Consider the following 26811-nt stretch of genomic DNA (forward strand, 5'->3'; position numbering starts at 1 on the left):
CTTGTGCAAATACACATATAATCTTTACTAAAATATTCAAACATGCTAAGATACAGTAGGTCTTGTCAAAAAAAAATCATAACAAATAAGCTCACAGTCCAAAACTTTGAATTGGAGTTATGGAGGTCATTTTTTTGCGTAAATTTATAAATTTCCTCCACAGGGTAACACAAAGCCCAGAGAGAGAAGAATTATAATAAAGTCCTGACTACGTGCACCAGGAAAAGACTCTCTCACCAAGATAGTTCTTAAGGGACCAATTTAGCAGAGATGAAGTGGAAGAAGAAGTGGAAGAAGAAGCTTCCCTGATACAGCTTTTTGAGTTCAAATACTAGTATAAACTACTTAGGATGTGCATTATGTATATATCATCCAATACTAGAGAAGGGACAAAATACTATTGACAACACTAATCCAAATATTTGTGCAGTTTTGAACAGGAAGTCTTTGGACGCATTTGAATTATTAAGCCGATTTAGATCAATAATGAAGTGTACATTATCTACTGGTTTATCTTTTATACATTGACCAGTTCTACTAGTGTTTCGCTGTCTGGAAATATGGCAGAATATCCAAAAATCAAGTCAACATTTGGTGAGAAATTATAACCTTTTATTTATACCTAATTTGCATTTTCTTTTATGCCATTATCTTGTTCAAAAGCGTTCCGGGAACCTAAAGCGAGCCAACACGCTTTGGAAGCTAGAACCTCTCACAAACCCCCGGGCAGTACGGAGTCGCACGGTCCCAATCCGTGACAAAGTGAGCCAATGGAAACGTGCCTTTTCTCCGTGGAGAGGTGCATTTTTGAGCAAAACACTTTCTTACTCAATATGGCCTTGTTTAATGCCATGTGGTAGAACATTCTGCATCTGGAAACAAGCAGTTTGCAAATTCTCTCTCTCTTCGTCTTGAATGTTTGGAAATAATTCAGATGATCTAAGTCACATGTCACAAGATTCATTTTGTGAACTCAATTTATTGTCATATATACATACATTGTTTTTTTGTTTTTTGTTTCGGGACCACGCTCTTCTTGCTCGTTCCCAGTTAGATGCAATAATACTTCACGCTCCTCGTAGAGTCCCGGTAACAGCTGGACGAGCGCTTGTGATTGGCCGTAGCCGAGGTCAATGGTGTTACATAAGCATCGTGTCATGTCTCTTTATTTTTGCTCTTTAATAAGCTTTGGAATTATGTAAGGATGCCCCACAATTTACCAGAGCCTTACGTAAACAGTTTTATCTGGATTAACACACATATATGCACATCTTCTATGGTGGTGACCTTTATTGTTTTGATGCCAGGAGTCGGACTCGGTGGAGGCTTCTCATCGCGGGACGGGGTTTAGTGACAAAGCAATTGAATGGTGTTGCATTGTTTAGTCGCATCTGCGCGAAACTGTTATTAAGTGGAATAATTGGCAGATTGATGTCACAAATAATTTAGAAAACCAAAAACGTCTAATGTAATACCAAATAAGATAGTTGAAATGAATGATTATTTGTACCCTAAATAAAGATTGACTGAACTGAAATTATCATGATTATTATTATTTTTTGTTCATACGATTATATTGTGACCTGAATAATTATGATTTTCAACCCCCCAACAAATCTTGGCTTAGTCTACTTTGATTCTACTAAGCACTGCAAAATCCCTGTCCCCAGTACTTGAATATGACTCGAGCATAAGTGTCATGTTCTGTATACCTCTCCAACGCACTGGTTTTGTTCCTTTTTATACTGGTTTGAATACAGTTGCAGTTGCTAACATTTAAAACACTGTAGTTCAGCCAAGCTTTTTTCATAAGTTGCTGGTAAACCTAAAATTCCTCTAGGGCCAGAGCGGCTCCTGTGAAGTGAGTCCTGTGCAAACCGGCTGAGGATGGCTCCACAGCCGGTTCGAACTGGTTTTTCCCCACAGTTTGGAGAGGAGGTGAAGGGCGTGTGAACAGAAGACGTTCAGAGTTGAAGCTTCTTACCTGTTTACACATGGACCCTATAGCTCCCCAAAATGACCCCCAACCAGCTTTCAACCACTCTCATTTATGCATATAATAATTTCACACTACAAAGTGTCTTTTTTGCAAGAAACAGCAACATAAGTCAAAATGAAAGGTGCACCATGTAACCTTTCTGAAAGAGGGATGTTCTGATGTTAAAGGTATATGGTTTGCATTTATTAAATTACATATGTATAAAAAACAAATAACATGAAAACCATGCATTATTACAATGTGTAATGCTCGCCTCTCCATAGATCTGACCTGTAACTTGACCGGGTGGGGTCGCTCACTTGTCTCAATGGAGATATACATGTTTAAAGGAAAAATATCATCCATTATTTGTATTGTTATTAGCCTTTAAACATGATCTTTAGTACCTCCACTTTGACTTCTGGCTTTTCCCACTCCAGGAAATAACTTTGGATTCCATCTACTGGCTGCAGAGGGAATTACATAGTGAGATAAACATGCTAGCTTGCCTCTGACTTGCTAATGTTGCCACGCAATTGTAATGATTTGACGAGCACAAATGTTCAGAATTTAAAACTATTGCCCACTTTTAACTAGGATTCATCAAAACAAGCGTGAATGAAGCTGAATGCAACTCCAGGTATGTTTTTAGAATATATATATCATTTTTTCATTTTAAGAATTTGACATTTAACAACAAACACAAAAACAGACTCTGAATCTGAGAGAGAGCACAGGAGATAAGAAATAGAATTAAAACCAAAGACATCCGAAGAAAAATTATGGCACATATAACCCAAAGTAAACGTTCCATTTGGTCCATCTCCGAATTTCAAATATAATATTAGTCCAGGCCTTGTCAGTGCAGTCCGTGTCATCACTTTTCTGTGATGGCTTTCTTCCTGCCACCAAGCATACAGTAAACTCCATAGTATCTATTGACAGTTATCATGGCAGGAGTTTTAAGGCCTAAGTACATAGTTCTAAAAGTGGTGTCATATTTTGTTGCTACATAGAAGGATGCATAATGACACATGTGGGAGCCAAGTTTAGTTATATATTTATGTTAATTTGGAAAACTTGATATTTCGTTATAGATGTGTAAATTTACGTTTTACTAATGAATATTTTTGGTTGTTTGGATTATTCGATTACATTTGTTATATTCGTAACCTTTATTAGTGGTAATTTGCCTGCCCTGGTGCGGTTGGGTTCCCGTCGCTTTAAGAGGGACAGCGCTCAGGGGGCGTGGCCAGGTACACACGCAAACCAAGGACACAGAGATGGAGGAGCCATATGGTTTTCTTATCGTAGCGTTTTGTTTTTTGAGAATAGCCAGCTTTGGATTTCTCCTGTAATGTTTGTTCTCATTGTGGAATAAATGCTCAGAACGACTTTTACATCGGAGTACGTGGGGTTATTGCTCATCTACAATTGCACGAGTAACACCATTGGCAATCAGGATCTCAGCACCCACATTTGTAAGAAAACCCAGCTCATTGTGGACCTTGGACGTTTGTGGACACATTTGGAAGAACAAAGGAAATTAAAGCCGCAAGCGGCATCCAACGGCCCTCGCGGGCCGCCGGCCTTCCGACTCTGCTCTCTGCATTTTACAGAGTTGGCGCTAACGCAATTGTCTAAGAACTAAGACAGTGACACATTGGACATGTACAATGCTGTGCTTAACCAGTGCAAATGAAGACAAATATCGGTCAAATGTGCAGCTCCAGCGCACAGAGACCGTGACACTTGGAATAAAAATATGGATAACTTTTGATGCCCCGCTTGTGTAGATGATTCTCCCCAAATATGAACTTGATCGGATAATCGCCCTAGGAGGAGTTTGTTAAAGTGTGAAGTGTAAAAATGTGGTCATTTTAGAGATTTTGCGGTTTCCCCATAGGGATAACATGGGATGTTTCTGTCATCGCTACGGCTACGCTTTACCAAATATGACTTTGGCTCCCATACTTTTATTTTGGGAATGGCAAATGAGAATTGTGTGCAAAATGTCATGTCATTTGGAAAAACTCTTGTTTATAGGCCACTCTGAAGGCCAAATAGTCCAAATTCTGCGAAAAGTTTGCGGCTCAGCTGCACAGAGACCGTAAATGTTATCCATAAAATTTGAATAACTTTTGATGCCCCACTTGTATAGAGGAGGTACACCGATTTTGAGATCGGTGGGCCAAACGCACTAGGAGGAGTTTGTTAAAGTGTGAAGCGTAAATGTGAACATTTCAAGGATTTGGCGTTTTTCCCATTTGTGACAGAATATTTGCAGCTCCACGGCACAGAGACCGTACCACTTAAAATCAAAATATGGATAACTTTTGATGCCCCGTTTGTGTAGATGATTTTCCCCAAATATGAGCTTGATCGGGCAATCGCCCTGGGAGGAGTTCGTTAAAGTGTGAAGCGTAAAAATGTGGTCATTTTAGAGATTTCGCTGTTTTCCCATTTCTGACATATATTTGCGGGTCCGCCACACAGAGACCGTAGCACTTAGAATCAAAATATGGGTAAGTTTTGATGCCCCGCTTGTGTAGATGATATTCTCCAAATATGAACTTGATCGGACAATCGCCCTAGGAGGAGTTCGTTAAAGTGTGAAGCGTAAAAATGTGGTGATTTGAGCGATTCTACGATTTTCCCATAAGGATAACATGGGATGTTTCTGTCATCGCTACGGTTACGCCGTACAAAATATGACTTTGGCTCTCATACTTTCATGATCAGGATGGCAAATTAGAATTTTGTTCAAAATATCATGTCATTTGGAAAAACTCTATGGCTTATAGGCCACTCTGAAGGCCAAATAGTCAGAATTCTGGGAAACGTTTGCGGCTCCGTCGCACAGAGACCGTAAAAGCTATCCTTAAAATTTGGATAACTTTAGATGCCCCACTTGTCTAGAAGACGTACACCGATTTTGAGGTTGGTGGGCAAAACGCACTAGGAGGAGTTCGTTAAAGTGTGAAACAGAAAAATGTTGATATTCGAGAGATTTAGCGGTACTCCCATAGGGATAACATGGGAAGTTTATGTCATCGCTACGACTACGCCGTAAAAAATAAGGCATTTGTCTGATTGGTTTTTTTGATCGGGACGCCAAAATAGAATTTTGGGTAAAGTTTAGAACATTTTGGTAAAACAAATTTTTGACCTTCAATGTTAATTTAAAGGTCACTCTGTAGGGGGCGCTATCGCGCCCATTTAAATTTTGTCATCATAAACTGGTCCAAACTAGAAAGTAGAACAAGTGATTCAAATTTGGTCATAATCGGACTGGTTTTGATCAAATGGGAGCAATTTTTAGACCTGCAATATTCCAAAATAAGTTGTCCAACTTTGCGGCTGCGCCGCACACAGACCGTAAGAGGTATCTCCAAAAATTGGATAACTTTAGATGCCCCACTTATCCAGAGGACGTCCGCCGATTTTGAGGTTGGTGGGCAAAACGCCCTAGGAGGAGTTCGTCAAAGTTTGACGTGAACAAAATGGCTAACACAGCGTGTTTTCATTTTCAAAGGAAGATGGCGGCCATAGGGTAAGTCTGGGGGCGTGGTCACAATGATTTTTTTTTTTTGTCCTCACGAGAGGAATGCGTGTCCCGAATTTCGTAGCTTTACGACAAAGTTGACCTCGGGGCGTCTCCCATAGGCGCAATGTATTTTGACTTTTGTCGGTGGCGCTGTCGCGCCATTTTTTGACGAAAAAAAAAATGGCCCAGAAAAAACAAAATTTTTCGCCGATTCTGAATTTTGGGCAAAGTTTGGTGAGTTTTTGAGCATGTTCAGGGGGTCAAATTAGAGATCAAAGCGCTGAAGAAGAACAAGAAAAATTAAAGCCGCAAGCGGCATCCAACGGCCCTCGCGGGCCGCCGGCCTTCCGACTCTGCGCTTTTGACTTGATAAAGATGGCGCCCTTATTGTGTGTTGAATAAAAAAATAACTTGACAGACGGCGACACATTGGACATGGCCAATCCAGTGCAAATGAACACAAGTGTCAGTCAAATTTGCTGCGCCGCCGCACAGAGACCGTAGCACTTGGAATAAAAATATGGATAACTTTTGATGCCGCTTGTGTAGATGATTTTTCCCAAAGTAAAGCTTGATCGAGCTATTGCCCACGGAGGAGTTTGTTAAAGTGTGAAGCATAAATGTGAACATTTCAAGGATTTGGCGTTTTTCCCATTTGTGACAGTATATTTGCAGCTCCACGGCACAGAGACCGTACCACTTAAAATCAAAATATGGATAACTTTTGATGCCCCGTTTGTGTAGATGATTTTCCCCAAATATGAGCTTGATCGGGCAATCGGCCTAGGAGGAGTTCGTTAAAGTGTGAAGCGTAAAAATGTGGTGATTTTAGAGATTTCGCTGTTTTCCCATTTCTGACATATATTTGCGGGTCCGCCACACAGAGACCGTAGCACTTAGAATCAAAATATGGGTAAGTTTTGATGCCCCGCTTGTGTAGATGATATTCTCCAAATATGAACTTGATCGGACAATCGCCCTAGGAGGAGTTTGTTAAAGTGTGAAGCGTAAAAATGTGGTGATTTGAGCGATTCTACGATTTTCCCATAAGGATAACATGGGATGTTTCTGTCATCGCTACGGTTACGCCGTACAAAATATGACTTTGGCTCTCATACTTTTATGATCAGGATGGCAAATTAGAATTTTGTTCAAAATATCATGTCATTTGGAAAAACTCTATTGTTTATAGGCCACTCTGAAGGCCAAATAGTCAGAATTCTGGGAAACGTTTGCGGCTCCGTCGCACAAAGACCGTAAAAGTTATCCTTAAAATTTGGATAACTTTAGATACACCACTTGTCTAGAGGACGTACACCGATTTTGAGGTTGGTGGGCAAAACGCACTTGGAGGACTTTGTTAAAGTGTAAAACATAAAAATGTGGTAATTTGAGAGATTTTGTGGTTTTCCCATAGGGATAACATGGGAGGTTTCTGTCATCGCTACGACTACGGCGTAAAAATTTAGGCATTTTTGTGATTGGCTTTTGTGATCGGGACGGCAAAATAGAATTTTGGGTAAAGTTTAGACAATTTTGGTAAAACTAATTTTTGACCTTCAATGTTAATTTAAAGGTCACTCTGTAGGGGGCGCTATCACTGCCATTTCAATTTTGTCAGCCTAAACTGGTCCAAACTAGAAAGTTTAACAACTGATTCAAATTTGGTCCTAATCGGACTGGTTTTGATCAAATGGGAGCAATTTTTAGACCTGCAATATTCCAAAATAAGTTGTCCAACTTTGCGGCTGCGCCGCACACAGACCGTAAAAGGTATCTCAAAAAATTGAATAACTTTAGATGCCCCACTTGTCCAGAGGACGTACGCCGATTTTGAAGTCGGTGGGCAAAACGCCCTAGGAGGAGTTCGTCAAAGTTTGACGTAAACAAAATGGCTAACTCAGCTTGTTTTCATTTTCAAAGGAAGATGGCGGCCATAGGGTAAGTTTGGGGGCGTGGCCACAATGATTTTTTTTGTTTATCCTCACGAGAGGAATGCGTGTCCCGAATTTCGTAGCTTTACGCCAAAGTTGACCTCGGGGCGTCTCCCATAGGCGCAATGTATTTTGACTTTTGTCGGTGGCGCTGTCGCGCCATTTTTTAACGGAAAAAAAAATGGCCCAGAAAAAATAAAATTTTTCGCCGATTCTGAATTTTGGGCAAAGTTTGGTGAGTTTTTGAGCATGTTCAGGGGGTCAAATTAGAGATCAAAGCGCTGAAGAAGAACAAGAAAAATAATAATAATAATAATAATAATAATATTTTTAGCAAAAACAATATAGCCGTTTTCACTATAACAACAAATTATACATCGTTTGAAAGCTCTAAGCCTTCCCGATGCCGCCATGGGGTGGAATCATCATTACGAGCGCTTACGCGCTCGTCAGTCCCTATTCCGTCGAGATGCCCCGCCCACTCCCCATAGACTTCCATTGATTTGAGCAGATACAAGCATGGCCCATGCCTGCGGCATGGATTCTCGCGTACGGGACGATGCCAGGAGGGTTTTTGGAGGAATGCAGCGCTTCGCGCTGCTGTTGTCAACAATTAGTGAATGGGCTACGCCCATTCACTAATTGTTGACTATTTCTGTCATAGCAGGAGTAAGTATGCATGATCCATGCCTTCGGCATGGGCTAGTTCACTGTACTTGCCAGGGGCGACGGGGCACCAAACATGCGGGCTGCGCCCGCATGTTTGGTAAGACAGTTGCAACGCTGCCTTCGGCAGCGTTGCGGGAGCAATAGGCCCTCCGCCCTGCTGGGGCTCGGGCCTAATAATTCAAGTTGTGATGAACGTGAGTAAAGTGGAACTCGTTAATACAAAAAGCGCGTTGTCATTGTGCTAAGTGGGCTACTGCTCAAGCTAACTCAAGGAATAAAAGACTTTTCTGTTGCTACTCTGCTAACAATACAATGGAGTTAAACAGAGAAGAAGACACAGACTCTGTGGTGGGTGTCAGGACTGTAAAGGTTACACCTAAAGCACAGGAGGAAAGGCTGCATCGTGCTATTAGCCTCAGGAGAGCTAAGTTAGCTAAGCTAACAGGCACAATGAACCAGGTGCGCCAATTAATGGAAAGTGAAGAGGATTCTTGCTTGGAGAAAACCAAACAGTTGATGGAAGATTTTAATAGACTGTTTGGAGAGTTTTGTGACCTGAACATCAATGTTAAAGGACAACTTCAACAAATATCGGAGGACGATATGAACAGAGATCAAGAGTCCTGGTTCGAACCCAAGGCCAATTCTTTCAAGATCTTTGCAGAAACAGCTCACGGTTGGATTAAAAAGGCTGTTTTGCAGAAATCAGAAGTTTTGGAATACAGAGAGGAGGTGCAACCATCGGACAGCATCTCAAATGCATCAGGCTCTAATTGTTCAAATGCATCAGGACGCTCATCTCGTGCATCAGCTTCATCCGCTCGCCTAAAGGTGGAGCTAGAACGAGCTGCACTGCGGATTAAAGCATCTTCTTTGAAACAGAAACAAATATTGGAGGAAAAGGAGTCTAAACTTAAAAGAGAAAACCAGGAGCTTGAAAGAGAAAACCAGGAGCTTGAAAGAGAAAAACAGGAGTTTGAAAGAGAAAAACAGGAGTTTGAAATCCAAACGGCTCTTGCAGAAAATGAGGCAAAGATCAAAATCCTAAGCGATTACGAAGACCGTGACTCCAAAGTATCTATTCGTAATGGAATGAACGCTTACGCTGAGTCTAACAGAGTTCACAACTTACCAGCTCCCATGCAGTCACAGAGTCAACCGCCAGCACAACAAAGGCAGGCGCAGCACGCTGGCACACAAAGTGTACAAAGAACAAGTTTTGCAGACACTATGACATCACAGTCAGCAAATGGATTACAAGATGTTATTGAAATGCTAATAAAGCAGCAACGGTTAGCTACCCTACCGCCTCAGAACATTCCTGTGTTTAGAGGGGACCCTTTGGATTATCGGCTGTTCATCAGAGCATTTGAACATGGTGTGGAGGATAAGACTGAAAGTAACAAGGACAGACTGTACTACATGGAGCAGTATACAAGTGGACAACCAAGGGAGTTGATTAGGAGTTGTTTACACATGGAACCCACACGCGGGTATAACGAAGCAAAAAGACTCTTGGAAGAGCACTTTGGAAATGCCTACAGGATTTCACTGGCATACATCAACAAAGCTCTGGACTGGCCCACCATCAAGTCCGACGATGGAGAATCTCTCCAAGCTTTTGGCCTCTATCTCACAGGATGTCGCAACGCAATGCATGACGTGGAGTTTATGGAGGAGTTGGATAACACAGCCAATATGCGTGCTATCATTGCCAAGCTTCCATACAAACTGAGAGAAAGGTGGAGAACACATGCGTGTGTAATAGAAGAGTGGGACCAACGCAGAGCCAGATTCAATGACATTGTGAAATTCGTCAACAAGCAAGCCAAAGAAGTTTTGCACCCACTGTTTGGAGACATTAAAGATGGCGCAGCAAGGGGTCATGGTAAAGGTCAAGTGGACGAGAGGTTGCAAAGGAGTAGCAGCAGGAAAGGCTTCACTACGGCAGCAACTATCACCAACTATTACCAAGACACTAATCCAAGAGCAACGGTTTGCGCATTTTCTAAACCCTGTCTCTTCTGCCATGATGCTGAGCATGCTATGGAACAGTGCAGAAAGCTAAAGAAATGCCTTCATAAAGAAAAGATTGACTTTTTACGAACTAAAGGTCTGTGCTTTGGTTGCCTGAAACAGGGACACATGAGTAACTCATGCAAGGAGAAAGCAAGTTGCCAGGTTTGCTCACAGTTGCATCCTACTGTGCTACACATAAAGACAAGAACCAAAGATGCAGATTCTGAAGTAGAATCAAGTGGAAATGAAGACAGACCATCAGAGTCAATCGTGAGTGGATTCGTGGGAATGGATTCATCAGCGTTTGGTGCAGAGGACATGGAGCACATGTTGGCAATAGTTCCAGTCAAAATCAAATCGAAAAGAGGACAAAAGGTGACACAAACTCACGCTATCCTCGACCCTGGAAGTACTGCCAGCTTTTGTACTGAAGAGTTAATGCAGGAGCTTAACCTCACTGGAAGAAACACAAACATTTTGCTGAAAACTATGGGAACAGAAAGGGTCGTCAATAGCCGTATTGTGTCTGGCTTGGAAGTGAGCAGTTTGGACGACAATGACTTTTTTGAACTGCCAGATATGTACAGTCACAGTGACATTCCGGCATCTGTCAACAACATTCCTTCACAAGAGTACGTGAACAAGTGGTCGTACCTTCAGCAAGTTTCTCTCCCCAAGATTGATGCAAAGATTGGTCTTCTTATTGGAACCAATGCACCTAAAGCTATAGAACCTTGGCAGGTTATTGCAAGTGAAAAGGGTGGTCCATATGCTGTAAAGACAAGGCTCGGCTGGACTATCAGTGAACCTATTAGAGGACAAGCTCCTCAAAGTTCAACAAGTGGACTGATACAGGTTTCAGCCAATCGCATATCAGTCAGCAGAGTCGACGAGCTCTGGAGTCAGCAGTTCAAGGGCGACTTCCCGGAGTGTGGAAAGGATGGAAAGGATGAAAAGCAGGAAATGTCAAGAGAAGACTTGCAGTTTCTTGATATAACTAATCAGTTGACTAAAATAGTGGATGGACATTACAGTATCGCCCTGCCAATGCGGAACCAACACGTTCAAATGCCTCGTAACCACAAAGTAGCAGAGCAGCGCGCTTTAAACTTAAAGCAGAAGCTTGTGAAGAATCCTTCATTCCATGCAGAATACTCAGCTTTCACATGTAACATAATCAAAAAAGGATATGCTGTGAAAGTTCCCGACAAGGACCTTAGTTGCAATGATGGTAAAGTTTGGCACCTGCCGCATCACAAGGTTTATCATCCCCAGAAGCACAAACTGAGAGTGGTGTTTGACCGTGGAGCGTCATACCAGGGCACCACATTAAATGATCAGCTGTTACAGGGGCCGGATTTCCTCCGTAAGCCCGGGAACATGCAACACCTTGGAAACCTAGCAACAGAAGATCCAAAGGTAAAAAATACCATTTTCTGTGCCAAGGCAATTGAAGAACATAGAGATGCAGTACAGGATTTCCTTCAGTACCTCTGTGTGGTTTTGCCTCAAGAAAGCAGTAGCATGGATGCTAAAATTCAAGAGCATTCTGCTGAAACTGTGTCGAAAAAAGGAAAGAGCCGAACGCTACTAAAGCTCAGGACGAGGTTGAAAAGGAAATGGATGTTTTCAAGATTGAAGAAAAATTCTGGAAGCGCTGGACAAGAGAACATTGGACAGGCCAATTACAAGAAGCAGACTGAGACAGTCACTTTAAGACTTTAAGTTCTGACATGCAGAATATTTGAATACTTTGACTCCACATGTTTATGTTTGATAATTGTGTTATAGGGTCACAATTAGGGGCCGGTATGTGGGAGCCAAGTTTAGTTATATATTTATGTTAATTTGGAAAACTTGATATTTCGTTATAGATGTGTAAATTTACGTTTTACTAATGAATATTTTTGGTTGTTTGGATTATTCGATTACATTTGTTATATTCGTAACCTTTATTAGTGGTAATTTGCCTGCCCTGGTGCGGTTGGGTTCCCGTCGCTTTAAGAGGGACAGCGCTCAGGGGGCGTGGCCAGGTACACACGCAAACCAAGGACACAGAGATGGAGGAGCCATATGGTTTTCTTATCGTAGCGTTTTGTTTTTTGAGAATAGCCAGCTTTGGATTTCTCCTGTAATTTTTGTTCTCATTGTGGAATAAATGCTCAGAACGACTTTTACATCGGAGTACGTGGGGTTATTGCTCATCTACAATTGCACGAGTAACACCATTGGCAATCAGGATCTCAGCACCCACAACACATTTGAATCATATGAAAACAAGTTATAAACATCTGACCATATTTGTTTCTAAAACCTCTTCAATTATGTGGTTTGTTTCCTTAGCTGTGCATGAATACATAGTTGTGTTATTTGCTGGTCAAATTCTCCGCAGTTCATTTCCCGTCCTGAGAAGAGTCCATTGCGTCTGGGACCTCTAGAGTCTGTGGTGCTCTGCTGGAATGTCCCACTGTTTGTAGACAGCTCTACTTTTTGGGATGTATTTATTTTTCACTGAGACTGACGCTTGACTGATATAGGTACTATCCCACCAAATGAAGTAATAATTGGAAAACATACTGGTAATAAACTATAGCATACATAGATCATTATTTTATGTTTTGTTCATTGTAAATTACATTGCTCTATAATAAATAATATTGCTGGCTTAGTAACAAAAACGAGTCCATTGAGTTCCAAAACCGAGAGGCATTTCAACGTAACCCTCATCTCGTTTTTATTGTTGGGAAATGGCTATGTGACATCTTTGAACCGAACTGAATTTATTACTGTGCAAAATCTGTACAAATTGCCTGCACAAATTCCATTTACCACATGCTTTGCCACAACAATATGAATTTATTGCGGTTGCCATGTGTCTCTATTCAGCCTACAAAGCATGGGTCTGGGAGGTCAAGAGATGTCGGGTCTGAGATGACTACTGTTGCCACCTTTATTGTGTCAACTAAATGTCAAAACGATTATAACAACTTTGGAAATTCTTTAAAAGTGTTGACTGATTACAGAGTGATGATGGAAATATGTGGGCCAGTTTTGGAGGGTGAGCTGTCAGGAGGTGTTTATTGGGAGTTACACACCAGAGGTACAGAGGAAGTTAAAGCGTCTTTATGCATCATGTGAGCTGGCCTTATGTGAGTGCGCTTGTAAAGATATATGTTGACACAATACAGAAAATAACAGCTTTAGCCTAACATGAACTTAGCTTGCATTGCATGCGCTTGTTGACTTATGGTAGACATGGTTGGAGTATGTGTCAGCTGAGAAGTATTTGTCATTGAACCACGCCTTGTACACACAGGTTTGGAACTCATTTGTATAAGAAACCTCAAAAGAATGTGTGACGATATAGTATTTTGGGCCGTCCTTGTCATGTGAGAGTCAGGATTCTCATTGGCCATTCATGCCGGTCGCAATTCATAAAAGTGATTGTTTGTTTGTTACTCTGCCTTTGGCCTCTCTCTTTGTGCCCGCCCACCGGCGTTTCACTTCCGTGTTCTCCCCGGCGCCTCACGGCAGCACCAATAATATAAAAGATCCATGGGCAGCACGGACAGTCACTGGGTCAACAGTGGATCCATGTTGCATGCGGATCCAGGTTGCTCACTACTAATGTTTAGGCTCCCCCTTAGTTCTCCCTCATCGGAGCTCCAAGTTGTGCTCCTGAGTAAGCTGCCGCTTTGCCCACACTAAAACTACAGGCCTACGCCTTGTGCCTCCACGCTGCCCTGTCCGTGTTTCACCAACTTGCCTCTGTATCGTTTTGCCTCTGTACCGTCTTGCCTCTGTACCGTTTTGCCTCTGTACCGTTTTGCCTCTGTACCTTTCCGGGCTCCGGACCGGTTTATGACAACTCTGTGCCGGTGTGTTTTGTCACATTAAAGGTTGAATAGAGGATTTTTGGCGACCAATCTGAGTCCCATTTCCTCGTGGCGTGGACAGCTGAGTAGTTCTCCCACATGTCAATCAGTCCCTGCGTGCTACTGCACACCTGCAGGCTCGTTCTGGCTCGTTCCCAGGATATCAGCACCCTGCAAGTTTCCCTGGCATGGATGATATGCCAGGGTGTGTTTAGCGAAGCTAGCAGCGAGTTCCTTCAGTGTAGCTCCACGCAACGGACCGCGAAGTACAAAAATGGCTGAGGGACGACAGAGAAAGTGTGTGTGTGTTTGTGTGTGTGTGTGTGTGTGTGTTTGTGTGTGTGTGTGTGCGTTTTATTTTGTAAATAGATGAAGCTGTCTCTGCCTCTTCACTGAACCTTACATGTGTTCCTTAGATTGATTTCCCCAGGTTAAATTGGGGTGGCGTTGTTGGACAGCATTTAGTATTGGTCATAAAGGACTTTAAATCTGCTCTACTGCAACAAATGCCTAATTTGGCCAACAAATAGCACTGGTTACAGAAATCTCCTTGACGTGTGAAGATTTGATACAAATGGAAATTATACGGTATCTCTTAACTCTCGTAACTTATTTAATCAATGTAATAAATTATTTTGTGGCCTTCTAAATCAACTCAAAAACACTAGACTGAAGTTTTGGTATTAGTAAAGTTTCAGTTTTTTGTATGTATCTTAAGTGAGGTCAGACCAATAGGCATAAATTGGCATTCATACATCTTCAGTACTATGCACACGACAGCAGGACATGTCAGAAGTCATTAGCCCTGTACAGATAAAACAGCAGGAGACCTTTCAGCTCCTATAGACATGACATAGCTCAAGTTAGTGTGTTGAGTAAGCTGCAGCTGCTGACCCACTGGCCTGCTTATTGTGTCACTGCACTTTACACTTTATCAATGCTTCTTCAGCTACACGTGAATGGGGCCGAGCATGGACCCACCTCCCTCCTGTATATTATACTCTGCGCTTACATGAGTCATTGTATTTTGACAGTTGAATTCTTGCATTTTAACATTTGAATGAACAGTTCGCAAAAACAAAGACTGGAGTATATAATTGATGTTTTATTTTTTTAATTTTTTGAGGAATTACAATTTTCCATGCAACCATCTAAAAAGAAGACATCTTGTTGTAAAAACGTGTGCATTCCCATTTATTACACTATTCAAAAAAGATTTTGAGAAGAATGAACTATTTCATTGTGTACATTTCTAATTGAACATGTTTTGTTTGAACTCTTAGTCCCGTCCTGCTCTGCCGCTCTGATATTGCGCCATGACACCAGAATATAATAGATCCATGCATGACACAGACACGTCAAGCTCCGCCCCCTTTGTGCTCCCCCCTCACTCTTTATAATGCACCATGAGAGAAACAACTGTCTTGGATAGAGTAAGTCAGTTGTTGTCCCATGACTCTATAATGGATACTGTTGGGTTTCAAATCGTTCTTCAAAAGAGCCATTCAAAAGACAGAGTATTTAAATGTTTCCATCCATACGAGTTTATCACTGTATTCAGTAAGGAGCTCCTTTTTTCATGCAGGTACAGACCCCATGGTGCAGACATATGCGCCAAGGGGGCGACAGACCCTGCCCGTGCATCTGTGTGCGCACGCACCATCAAACACGCAAACTAGTCACTATTTGAGCGGTTTCCCACATTGCTCCTCCGTTCCTGCCATCGTTGAGGCTGGGTACTGCACAACCTGCTCACATTTTGCACACTCAGGCCGCAATACATTAGTGGCTGAGATGACAGTGGCAGAGCTGCGAAAAGAGAGGGAAGGATGGAGTTAGAGACACTACAGCTTATTGAGCGCACACACTTGTTTTATTATCATAGCACTCATCGGTCTGTTTACTACAGGTCTTTAAGTCCTTTATGAGAAAGTGGGATGCCAACGTCTTTCAACCTTTTGAGGTCTTCTTCATGTCTCACACATTTGACACACATGAAATACACTGGACATTACGTAGTGCTTATATGGAGGACTCCAAAACAGTCCAAATAAAAGACATGGCTTGATACATGGGTGAGTCTACAACATACTGTATTTGTCAGAACGTCTGTGTGGCCCTAGACAGAAGAAGACCAAAACATGTTCACATAAGTACAAGACATGGTTTCAGTAAATATAACACACAATATAAAACATATACATACATATTGTATAAGAACACAACAGATCCACATCTTCACAGGGAATAATTGTGTGGCTTTTAAAATAATAAGTCTATCTAAAAGGTCTCCAGAGCCGATTTATTTCTATTTTCATGATATAACATTGCGTCCGGCTTTTACTGACTGACCCGTGACTCCGAGCCAAGTTCCGATGACATTTCAACATCTCATCCAAGACTCAGCAGGAGGTGGGATATCGTGTCTCAGAATGAAAAAGCACTGGACACCACGGACAGGACAGTGGTCATAAAGAGGGATGAGATGTGAACTTCAGCCTAAATGTCCTTTTGCTGGGGTGTATTTATGGACAGCTGCTCTGTTTCAAGCCAAATGGTTTATATAGAAGCTGATTCCTAGAAGTTGGAGAGTTATAGCTGCAGTATGGTGGCCATGAAGGGACATGGGCAAGAGCAAGAACAGAACACAAAAAAGTTGAAAAACATGCAACTTGCACAGCTGTAGTTTAGTTGTACATCAATAACATCTTTGAGATGTTACATTTACAATATAATGCAGTTGTAAATTTGATATATGAGACCCTTTTTACAGTACAAATGTAGGCAAGCTGGGTAAAGTGTCTTGCCAAAGGACACAATGAAGTTATAAGATGAGACACCCTTTATTTGTCCACAGTGGAGAAATAAGTACCGTACTAACCAGGCCCAACCCTGCTTATCTTTTTAATGGAATATAAAAATAAACTCTCAATTACCTGTAAAACATAAGAGAAAGCTACACTCAACATATTTCCAGTCAACCATCAACCATTCTAGGAATAACCAGGATTACAAATAAAAAATAAGCCTAAAATATCCCAAATTCATAGACCTTTAATAGGCATTCCACCTAGACTTTTCCAGGTTTTCTTTATATTTAGAATTCAAATGTAGGCAAGATCTGAAACCGGATGTTCCTCTGTTCAGCTTGTGACCACGTATAGAGTCAATCATGTTCACAAAGAGAGGTCACGTTGGTCAGGAGCATCAGCCTGAATGATAAGGCGATATTGTAAGTTGTAACATGTTGTAATGTTAAATGTATTTGTATTCATACAAACATGAGAACATGTGCAGAGTAGATATTATGTTGAGTGCAGCCAAGGACAACTGGATTACATTCCAAGAATCTAAAGACAGCTGTATCAGTACATTTGTCCTGAGCGAGTGATCTGAGGACAAACTTCAATTCAGAGTTATAGTTGTTTTTTTGTTCTTTTAAAAAGGGACTCATTCTGCGTCAATGAGTTCTTAACCTTGAGACAACAGAGGTTCTTCATCCTTGGTTTTCTCAAAGTGGCATTTTTACTGTTTTCACCTACCTCCTATCCCTGCCCACATCCCTGTAATTACTTGTGATTATATGAAAAATGAAGACTCTGACAATCTGCTGCTGGTGTCACTATCAGTTCTGCAGTTTTGAACAGAAAGTCAATGGAGCTGTTTCTATTTCTAAACCGTTTTAGATTAACATTTTACAACAAACTAAATGTAAAATTATGGTCTAAGAAATAGTTAAATACAAAGTACCCAAGAAAAACATAACATGTCTTCTTTAATTGTTTCTGTATGCAAACATATAGTTTAACAAAAAAATAAAATGTTATTTATTTTTTTGTTTTTTTGCTTAAAGAGTAAACTTTAAACTAAAAAAAAAAAGTTTTAATCCCAGACCTAATAATAGGGCGACGTGATGGACGTCAAGCCGATTGCTTATTTGCTATAGCCTACGTCTAAATAATCATAAATAAAAATAAATAGGTATTATTTTTAATTCTATGGCGTTTGTTGCAGTAGAATTCAAGTCTATCCAGAAGTTTAGTGTTTGACTTCCTGCTCAACAGTGTTATTGACATTACAGTGGAAAAGGCTTCAGGCCACTGTTAAAACTGCAACCTCAACTTGTTCTTGTTATTAGTCCCCTCGCAGAAACTCTTAATAGAATTATTACTCTCCTTTCAAGGAAAATATGCTGCTCTGGTGATCAGAACCAATGATCTATTTTGTCTATTTCTTTGGTCGGTTCAGTGTCTCATCACTTTACTTACCAACAACTTCACTATGATACTTAACTAGTTATTTTAACAAAACAGACAATTACTATCATACATAATTCTTCATTGTCCAAATGTGAAGGTCCGGTCTCTCAGTAGGTGACTTTGAACATGGAAACAGTAACTTGACACAAGTGTAAACACAGTATAGTCACTTGAACACTGTGTTCTGTACATTATGTCCACCAACGTGTAATGAATCTACTGTCTCCTCTTAGTGGTCAAGAAAGACTTTAGAGCTGGCTCTTATTACTAGTTATTATAGTAATGTGTGTGACCCAAGGTGAACTATGACAGCCTGAATCTGAACTTGAGTAAAACATGAAAATAATTGTAGATTTAAACTAAGTATACCGAGAAAAAAATGACAATGACAATGTTGTTTTAAGTCTTGATTAAAAAGACAGAAGGGCATCCAGTGAATTTGTGAAAACAGAGGAACAAAAATCTTTCACAAAGTGTGCATGCAATTGAAATCTATAGGGAATATACAAAGGTAAAACATTATGAATGGGATTGCAGTGATAAATCGCCCCAAAGTGACTTTTGAACATAGTACTGGTATCTTTATCTGGAAAGACAAACACCATAAATAGTGGTATTATTAAATTATATTACCAAATGGTCATCAATTATACTATTAACTCTACAAAATTAATTGATTAACTACAACATTTTCTCTACATAAATATTTTTTTTTTAACATTTTTGGCCTCCATTTATTTATATAAGTGAAATAATAGTTATTAGGTAAATGATAACTATTAAAGTGTAGCATATGCGCTCTTATCCTAATTGTGATTCAACATTGCTTTCCATTAGTCTTTGGGGGACCTGCTAACCCAGTGTTTCTCAAACTGTGGACTGACACCCTCTGGGCACACAGAGCCTTCTGCAGTCTGAATATTTGTTTAGAGACAAATCTACTCATGTTTGTTTCCTCCTTTGAGTTTGAGTCCTTTTAGTCTAAGTTTAGCCCTGACTTGATATAGTCAAGGTGGCGGTGCTGTAAGGATACTGTCATGGCTGTACAGCAGTGTGTCGCCCTCTGGTGGTTAAAATTACTCCTTACAACTGCATCAGCTACAATGTGAATTTCATTCACAAAATACATGTTACCTTTTGTCTGTTTTTGTTTTTTGTTTTTGGCCAAGTGTCTCCAAACAAGAGCCAAAAGAGTCAAAAATACAATGTCATAAGATCAATAAATAATAAAACTCAATTACAACACAAGATGAGCTGATCTACACTGAATTCTGAATCTCCTCTGGACACAAGCCAAGACATAGGACCGGTTAGGAGGAGGTGATCTGTGTACGAATTGTACTTGACAAATAAACTTTCTTTGCCTCCCGTTTCCTTGTGCCTGTCAGAAGGCGTACTGCAGCATTCTGTGCACCCTACAGTGTGAATTTGATTCTAAAGAATTATATTTTGGTCATAACTTCACATGTAATGTATTGGAATGCATGTAAACTATAACCAACAAAGCACTTACAAACCGTGTTGTCACTGTGAACTGCAAATATAGAACTAATGATAACTCTTTACTTATGCTTTTAGCCCATGTGCTGCTGTACTCCATGCTGTACTATAGGCCATACTTTATAGTTATAGTCTTCCAAAGCTATAGATGTTGCAACACGACAACAACTCACTACAGAACATACTGCTACTGCTAAAAGTTACTTCAGTTACCGTAATATGGAAATACATGCATAGATTTATTACATCAATTAGGACGTGTATTTGTTGAGGTGTTTGAGATCATTCACTGTGACACTGCAGAGAAATATCTTTAACTTATTGAGCTGGAGTTCACGTCTGGGAAAAAATTACCCCTAATTCAAACTGAAGCTATATATAAATTCTTTGGAGTATTTTGTGAAGCTGGAACTCTGTACGTTTGTCCGCTGGCGTCTCATTTACTCTAATTATAAGCTGTTACATGCAGGATTTGTGTTCGGTATAAGTGAGCTACGTTTGCAGAGTAGATTGAGCATTTGTTGGGTCTTGACAAATCCCATTTCAAAGCTGAAGCTGATATCACAAAAAATATGTTTGGGTAAGTTTTAAGTCACCTAAAAAGTCCAAACAAAATGCATGAAGGCTAATTAAAATATTCAGACATTTTTTATAAAAGCTGAATTACTCTTAGGAAATTGCACAGGAAAGAAATGTCTTCTTGACCAGAATTGGCAATGTTACGATTTTTCTTTTACCCTAATTTTGTTCAGAAGAAAGAATAGCAATTGTCAGTGAACCAAATTTACAAAGTAGGAACTTCTAGTGCAATTTAACACAAAAAAGGCCCTTTCTTCCTCAACACTCCTAAACTCTGCTCCAAACCTCATGCTTTTACTGGCAGAAGATCAACTGTAGACTTAAAAAATAAGAAGTATTGATGTAAAAAAATGACTGGATATCATTTCATTTAAATTTGACTAAATGCCCAACCCTACTTCCTCCTACCCAGAACACATGGTGACCCATACTACACAGGCAACAATAAGAACTTATAAACACATTGTTTGTTGCCACTCGTAAATACCTGGGTGTGTCTTTTCCAGAGTGAAACATGAGCTCCTCCAACCAAACCCACTGCTGCTCAAAATACCTCCGTACTTGTGCCTGTGTGTGGACATGTCACCCATAAAGCCCATTCATAATTCACGTCCACTGCTTGGATATGGTTGAGCTTATGGTGGCTACGCCGTGTATGGTAATCAAACCTGGAAACACAAGAGCTATAGGTTGTGTCGGATTTCTTTCTGAGTTAAATCCAGATCATCATCAGCGGGTGTGCTAAATACTTTGATATCAATGGACTACAAACTGGAATCAGAATTTCATAGACTTAAAAAGCTACAAAGTTTAAATTTAGGCTTTTATGAAGTCGAACGGGATCTCAGCAGTCGAAATCTCACTTTGTCTCCAGTCATTTGTTCTGTTCTTGTTCGCAGGTGAAACTCGATCAGTCATCAAAGCTTTATACATCCCTCTTTATCTCCGCAACACTTGCCAGTTGTCTCAGGTTACCGCGGCGACCAGTCTCCAAAGGCCCCTGTTGGGTTTTCTGTTTGACTGACATGAGGGAGCAGCCAATGGAAGTGGACAGGTAACAATGACAATATGCATATGTGTGTTCAGCTGCTGGCACCGACAGGGATGATTCAAATGACATACACTGTATTTACATCCGGGGAAATGGAAGATATATAGATATTTGATAGTTTCCCGTGACAAGCTCAAAACCTGTGCCTGATGAATATGCACATTTGTGTTTGCCTGGAGGTTACAGAAGCCAGTGTTCCATCTCCTTGTGACAATAGACCTTGCTGTGGAAAAGAAAGAGCCTCTCTGAAATATGCATGAGTAAAAGTACACCTGTTTCCAGGTAACCAAGGCATGGACTGTGGAGCGTGACGCTGGCTGTTTGGAGCGGGGCAGGTGCATCACAGCAGCCTCCCAGTCTCACCTGGTCACACACTGTGGACGTGAGAAGAGGACGGTTATCTTAGAAAGACAACAGTATTAAATAGCATGTCTTTGGTGGCACTCTCAAGGTCTCTTTAGCAGCAGAGGAGAAGCATATGGGACCAGCGCAAACCTGAGACCAGCTGCCGCGAGGACTGCATCAAGGAAGTTTACGGGGTTTTTTCAGAAAACTGACAGGTCATCTGTGCAACTATGAACCCTCTGTGGAAGTCGTACAGGAACAAAGTGCTCAAGACCATCAACCCAGAGTATGAGGAGGACACTGCAGAGGAGGTAAGGAGTTTATACTTTAATAAAGTTACAATGTTTGCTGGTTTAGTGTTCGGATCATGTCTTATTCATTCCGAGGATAGAGGAGCTCAATGATCACGTGAATTTGCAATCTCTGTTGAAGGCCAAAGTGATCTGTCACTGTGCATCTATCAAACTGGAGTCTGCAGGTTCACATAGGACACTGACGCTGTGAGACTCATTCTTCAGAACACCAGAACTGCTGTCCTATTATTATAACCACTTAATGTGTAATTTTCAAGGGAAAACAGTTTCATCTAAAGCGTTAGTTGAAAGTGGACATAACTGTATAGTTTTTGTGCTCAGAGCTGAACAGCTTGTGTACTTTGACCCGTCACACTCTAGCACCTGTTAATAACACAGCTGTATATGAAATGCCTGGTTTAGCTGTATGAAATGCCTGGTTTGTTCAGTATAGTCTGAGTGACACCTGCACAGACAGTGTTTCACTGACCCAGATCTCCCAGGCCTGAAACCTGATCCTGAGGATTTGCTGGCATTCTTCTGTATGACTGACAGGGAGGTGGACTTGGCTTCAGTGCCACAGATCAGGCACTGGGGAAACACTGGGTACAAGAGTAAAAGTTTTATGGTAACAGGTCGTTATTTTGGGGCGATGAATGGGAGCAGGAGTGCTGATTCTGCAAGAAAACAAGAGGATCTATATCATGGGACATGGCCGTTCTTGTGAACACTACAGAAATGTATCTGCATATGACAGCACACTTATGTGGAGTTAGTTCTTTCTCACCAATGTGGGAGAGGTCTTATGGTCTAGTTAACACAGGGTGTCACAGCGTATGTCTGTCCCAAGCCCATATGAATGAGAGGTTGTGTCATCTGGGACTGGTGCAGAAACCTTCTTAAAGTGTCCGTGCTTATGATAAGCCATTGCCATTTAATGAACACACAAACACTCACATGTGGATGTGCCAAGAAAAAAAATACTAGATGGTGCCAAATGTTTGTTTTGTGAAGCAGGTTTCAGAGGTGGAGATGGAAAACGATCTGAGTCCAGTCCAAGATGATGAGGGCCCCAATGCTGTCACACAGTTAGCCAAAAAGGTATGTCAAAAGTAACACATACAAACCAGCTACTGCAGTGTTTATACCTTTATAACACACTGAAGGCAGGGATGTCCATGACCTGTGACCTCTGTGTGGGTGTAGATGCAGGGAGCTGGGGCGAAGAGCTGGAACAGACTGTCCACTTTATTTAACAAAGAGGATGAGCACCAGCTCCTGGAGGAGACCGAGAGCCCGCCAGTCCCTGATCAGTGAGTCACGGCAGCACTGCATTTCAGTCCTCAGTATTATCAAGTGTGACCACACATTCTCGGCATGTAAAACATGTCAGAGAGTTACACACTAAGTCCGTGCTATATCAGTTTATGGTCAGTAGCTGTGGTTTCTTGTCGTTCACAGTCCACTGGCTGTGAAGCCCGAGGAGCCCTCTCGACCCTCACGCCGCACGGGATTCTGGGACAGCTTTGCAAATAACTGGGCCAAGAAGCAGGCTGAAGCAGCAGCAGCAGAGAATGAGGCAGCACCATCAGAGCAAGAGGGGGAGGGGGTGGTGGAGGCAGGGGGGCAGGAGTCCCAGGACAGCCACATCTCAGAGGACAACCAAGGCGACGAGGGCGGAGCTAAGACCAACAGCTTCTCCAAATATGCGTCTCTGGGAGGAGGGGCCACCGAGGACGCCTCCTTCAAGTGGAACTTTGTCACCAGTAAACTGGCCGAGCTGAAGACCAAGAGCACGACCAAAACCAACTAGAGCCCAGGTCTGAAGCACAGGAGTCTGTCTGAACCCTGTGTTCATGCACACTACATGTTCTGTGTGCTCGTGCTGCTCAGTGGACAGTGAAGTCCACACGTTTCAACACATTTATGGTATTTAGTTTAAAAAGTGAGAATGCGACCCAGTAAACAGTACTAGTGATAAAGACAAACCAAAGAGCTGGATTAGGGCATGCCTCACCTGTCTGTAGCCTCTGCACCTGCGGGGTCAGGCTAGTCCAAACAGGATTAAGAGATTAGAGCACTGATACAAGGATCATTGTCAGGTTATCTCTGCTCTGAGGGCTCTTAGCGCCTTGGCAGGGCCACACACACTCATACTGTATTTTCATACAAATGTCCAATGTATAACATAAGAATGTTTGTTGTGAGTCAGGTGCCTGGCAATAGGTTTATTTATTATTTAATTTCACTCTGGGAAACTTCTTTAACATCTGAGTGTGACTGAAACACGCAAAGTGTGTGTTTGAAACATCCCTGTTGTGTTTTGTGGGATGTCTCTGTTTATTTTGAATTGTTTTACGTTGTAATAAAGACTATTTCACTCATGTCACAAAGTACACATTTTACTCGTAGTCACTTCTCTTCACAGTTGTCAGGACCAGATGGAGTGCTCTCACTGGTGTCACATTGATTAGACAATTATTAGACTTTTACCATATTTGAACACTGCTGAACATTTGATGTATTTTTGTACTTATATACTAATCTCAATGGGCAAGTTCCATAACCTGCATGTATTGCACCTCTTTATCTCCTGTTGATGGAACAGGAAGTAGCTATATTCTAACTCTTTTCATGTGTATTGTTTATTCAACATTATTTGAAGGCAATGATCATAAATATGTCATGGATACAATAGAATATGTTTGTATATAGAATATGAGATTGTATAGTGCTTGTAATTGTACTTTCTACCAGCAGAGGTCAAACTCCATCTGCTGATTTTTCTAGAACTTCCCTTTTAAACCAACTACAGATATTATTGTAATAGAAAAACGCCTTCTCTTTGATAATATCATTTCTGGCAGTTTAGTCCTTTCCTGCTACACTTCCTGTTTTCATAAGCACAACCATCCTCCTGGATCTGACACGTTGCCTCTACATGTTTTATTTCTTATATTATAGAACAGAGCAATTACAACACAAACTGGTCAGGAAGTAATCTTTATCTAAATAACATTGGGTTAATTAATTTGCAATAAGTAACTACACCAATATGCGCCTGGAGGTGACGTGGGGAATGAGAAAACATCACAAATGTCACTTAACGAAACAATGTCATCTAAAAAATGATGAGCAATGAGGATGTAAACTTGCTGTTTGTTGTTTCTTGGATCCTCTTAAGGGTCTAATTAGAGTAAACATATACATTTTGCATCCTAATTTATACGTTCATACGACACATTCCACAAAGGATCCCCTTATAGCATACTTTTAACTAAACAAATGTACACTATTTTACTCACTTTATTATACTTGCAAAACATGGTGTTGTATGTTAATATATCGCAACGTTGACAAATGCAGACTTTTTGGACAAGATTTACTTTCATATTTCAAAGGGTCAAAGCTTTCTTTCAGGTACTTAGTATTGAACTATAACTTCAACAGATCATTATTTTACATTTTGTTAATTGTACACCATAATTATGTAAAAAAAAACAGCTTGATAATCGAAAATGTCCAGTGACTTCCTGTTCAAAACTGCAGAACTGACAAGCTCCGCCTCTTCATTGTGACATTTCATTGCAAAAAACAGTAAATACAAAATATATGACATTTCAGAACTCTAAGTCTGTCACTCTGAATGTTGCTTTTAATAATCACTACTAAGAACAGAGATGTGGGCGGGGATACAGGTAGGTGAAAACTAATTTCCTGAGCACTGCAGCCTCTGTTGCAGGAAACAGGATTACTCATACTCATGGTGAAGATACAACCCTGAGTACGATAATGATGACGAAACACTGTTGTGACAAGGTTTAAAGCTCATTCAACTTTATTTTGCATAATATGCCCTTTAAAGGGAAATAAAATGGAGATTATTCCACAGGGGAAAAACTTCTCACAAGGATCAAAGTTCAAGAAGGGGCATAGACTTTATAAATGAGCTGCAATAATACATTTTGAGATTATATTCTTTGTAATTACTGAAAACCACACAAAGTTGTCAAAACCTGTCAATGATGTGGCTGTTTTAGGGGTAAAAATCATCTACATTTTCACCTACATTATCCGGGGATAAACAATGCATGAAGGCTTTGAATACTAACTCATATAAAGCTAATAAAAGTATCCACAAACGGGTGTTCCGGTCTGCAGGGGTCCCCATCCCCATTTGGCCCCATTGTCTGCCCAAACACAGCATCTGGAGCAGGAAGTGCTTCACACCTCACCTCGGGCTGGCTCCAAACGGCACATAGTGTAAACAAACGACCACCTTGTCTCATTGTGTCAGAACTGTCATCTAACACATTAGACTTTTATACACAAAATAGACTCCATTTGACCCCACAGAGATGAAACATAAGATAATTGGACGGACAAAACACTGAATACTACATACATATAAGGAAACTGAATTCTGTCAACTGGACAAACGTTTTAAGAGTGAGTACGTTTCTATACTCATCCAAGTAGCTTCTTCAAGATACTAATTATCTGAGGGGCAAAACATTCACTCCTAAAACCTTTATCCAGTTGACAGAATTACATTTTCTTGCTGTACAACTGAGGGATTGCACAGACGTTAAATATTACACAAAATGTTGTATTTATCAAAGGCTATACTACAAAAATGCGGACACATTTTTATCTTTTCTAAGGAGCAGTGCAAGAAACTGATGTTTGTGTCGTAATGTCAACCAAAGCTTTTGTCACTTATAGTTTTACGCACGGAAGAGGAACCAAAACTTTTACTGAA

General features: G+C 40.8%; 2 protein-coding genes across 2 annotated transcripts in view; one reads left to right on the forward strand and one right to left on the reverse strand.

Moving 5' to 3' along the window:
* ago3a (argonaute RISC catalytic component 3a) overlaps positions 1 to 26811 on the reverse strand; it is a 479754-nt gene that overhangs the window by 81450 nt on the left and 371493 nt on the right. The gene's annotated exons all lie outside the window — the stretch shown is intronic.
* LOC140374110 (uncharacterized protein C1orf232) lies at positions 21663 to 24442 on the forward strand. The gene is made up of 4 exons (XM_072460906.1): positions 21663 to 22067; positions 23067 to 23150; positions 23256 to 23362; positions 23511 to 24442. Exons 1-4 carry the CDS (start codon positions 21987 to 21989, stop codon positions 23860 to 23862), a joined length of 624 nt encoding a protein of 207 aa, XP_072317007.1. The 5' UTR covers positions 21663 to 21986; the 3' UTR covers positions 23863 to 24442.

This window comes from Eucyclogobius newberryi, unplaced genomic scaffold (assembly GCF_026437365.1).
Source record: "Eucyclogobius newberryi isolate DKJ021-1_F unplaced genomic scaffold, fEucNew1.0.hap1 SCAF_3, whole genome shotgun sequence".
Lineage (NCBI taxonomy): Eukaryota > Metazoa > Chordata > Actinopteri > Gobiiformes > Gobiidae > Eucyclogobius > Eucyclogobius newberryi.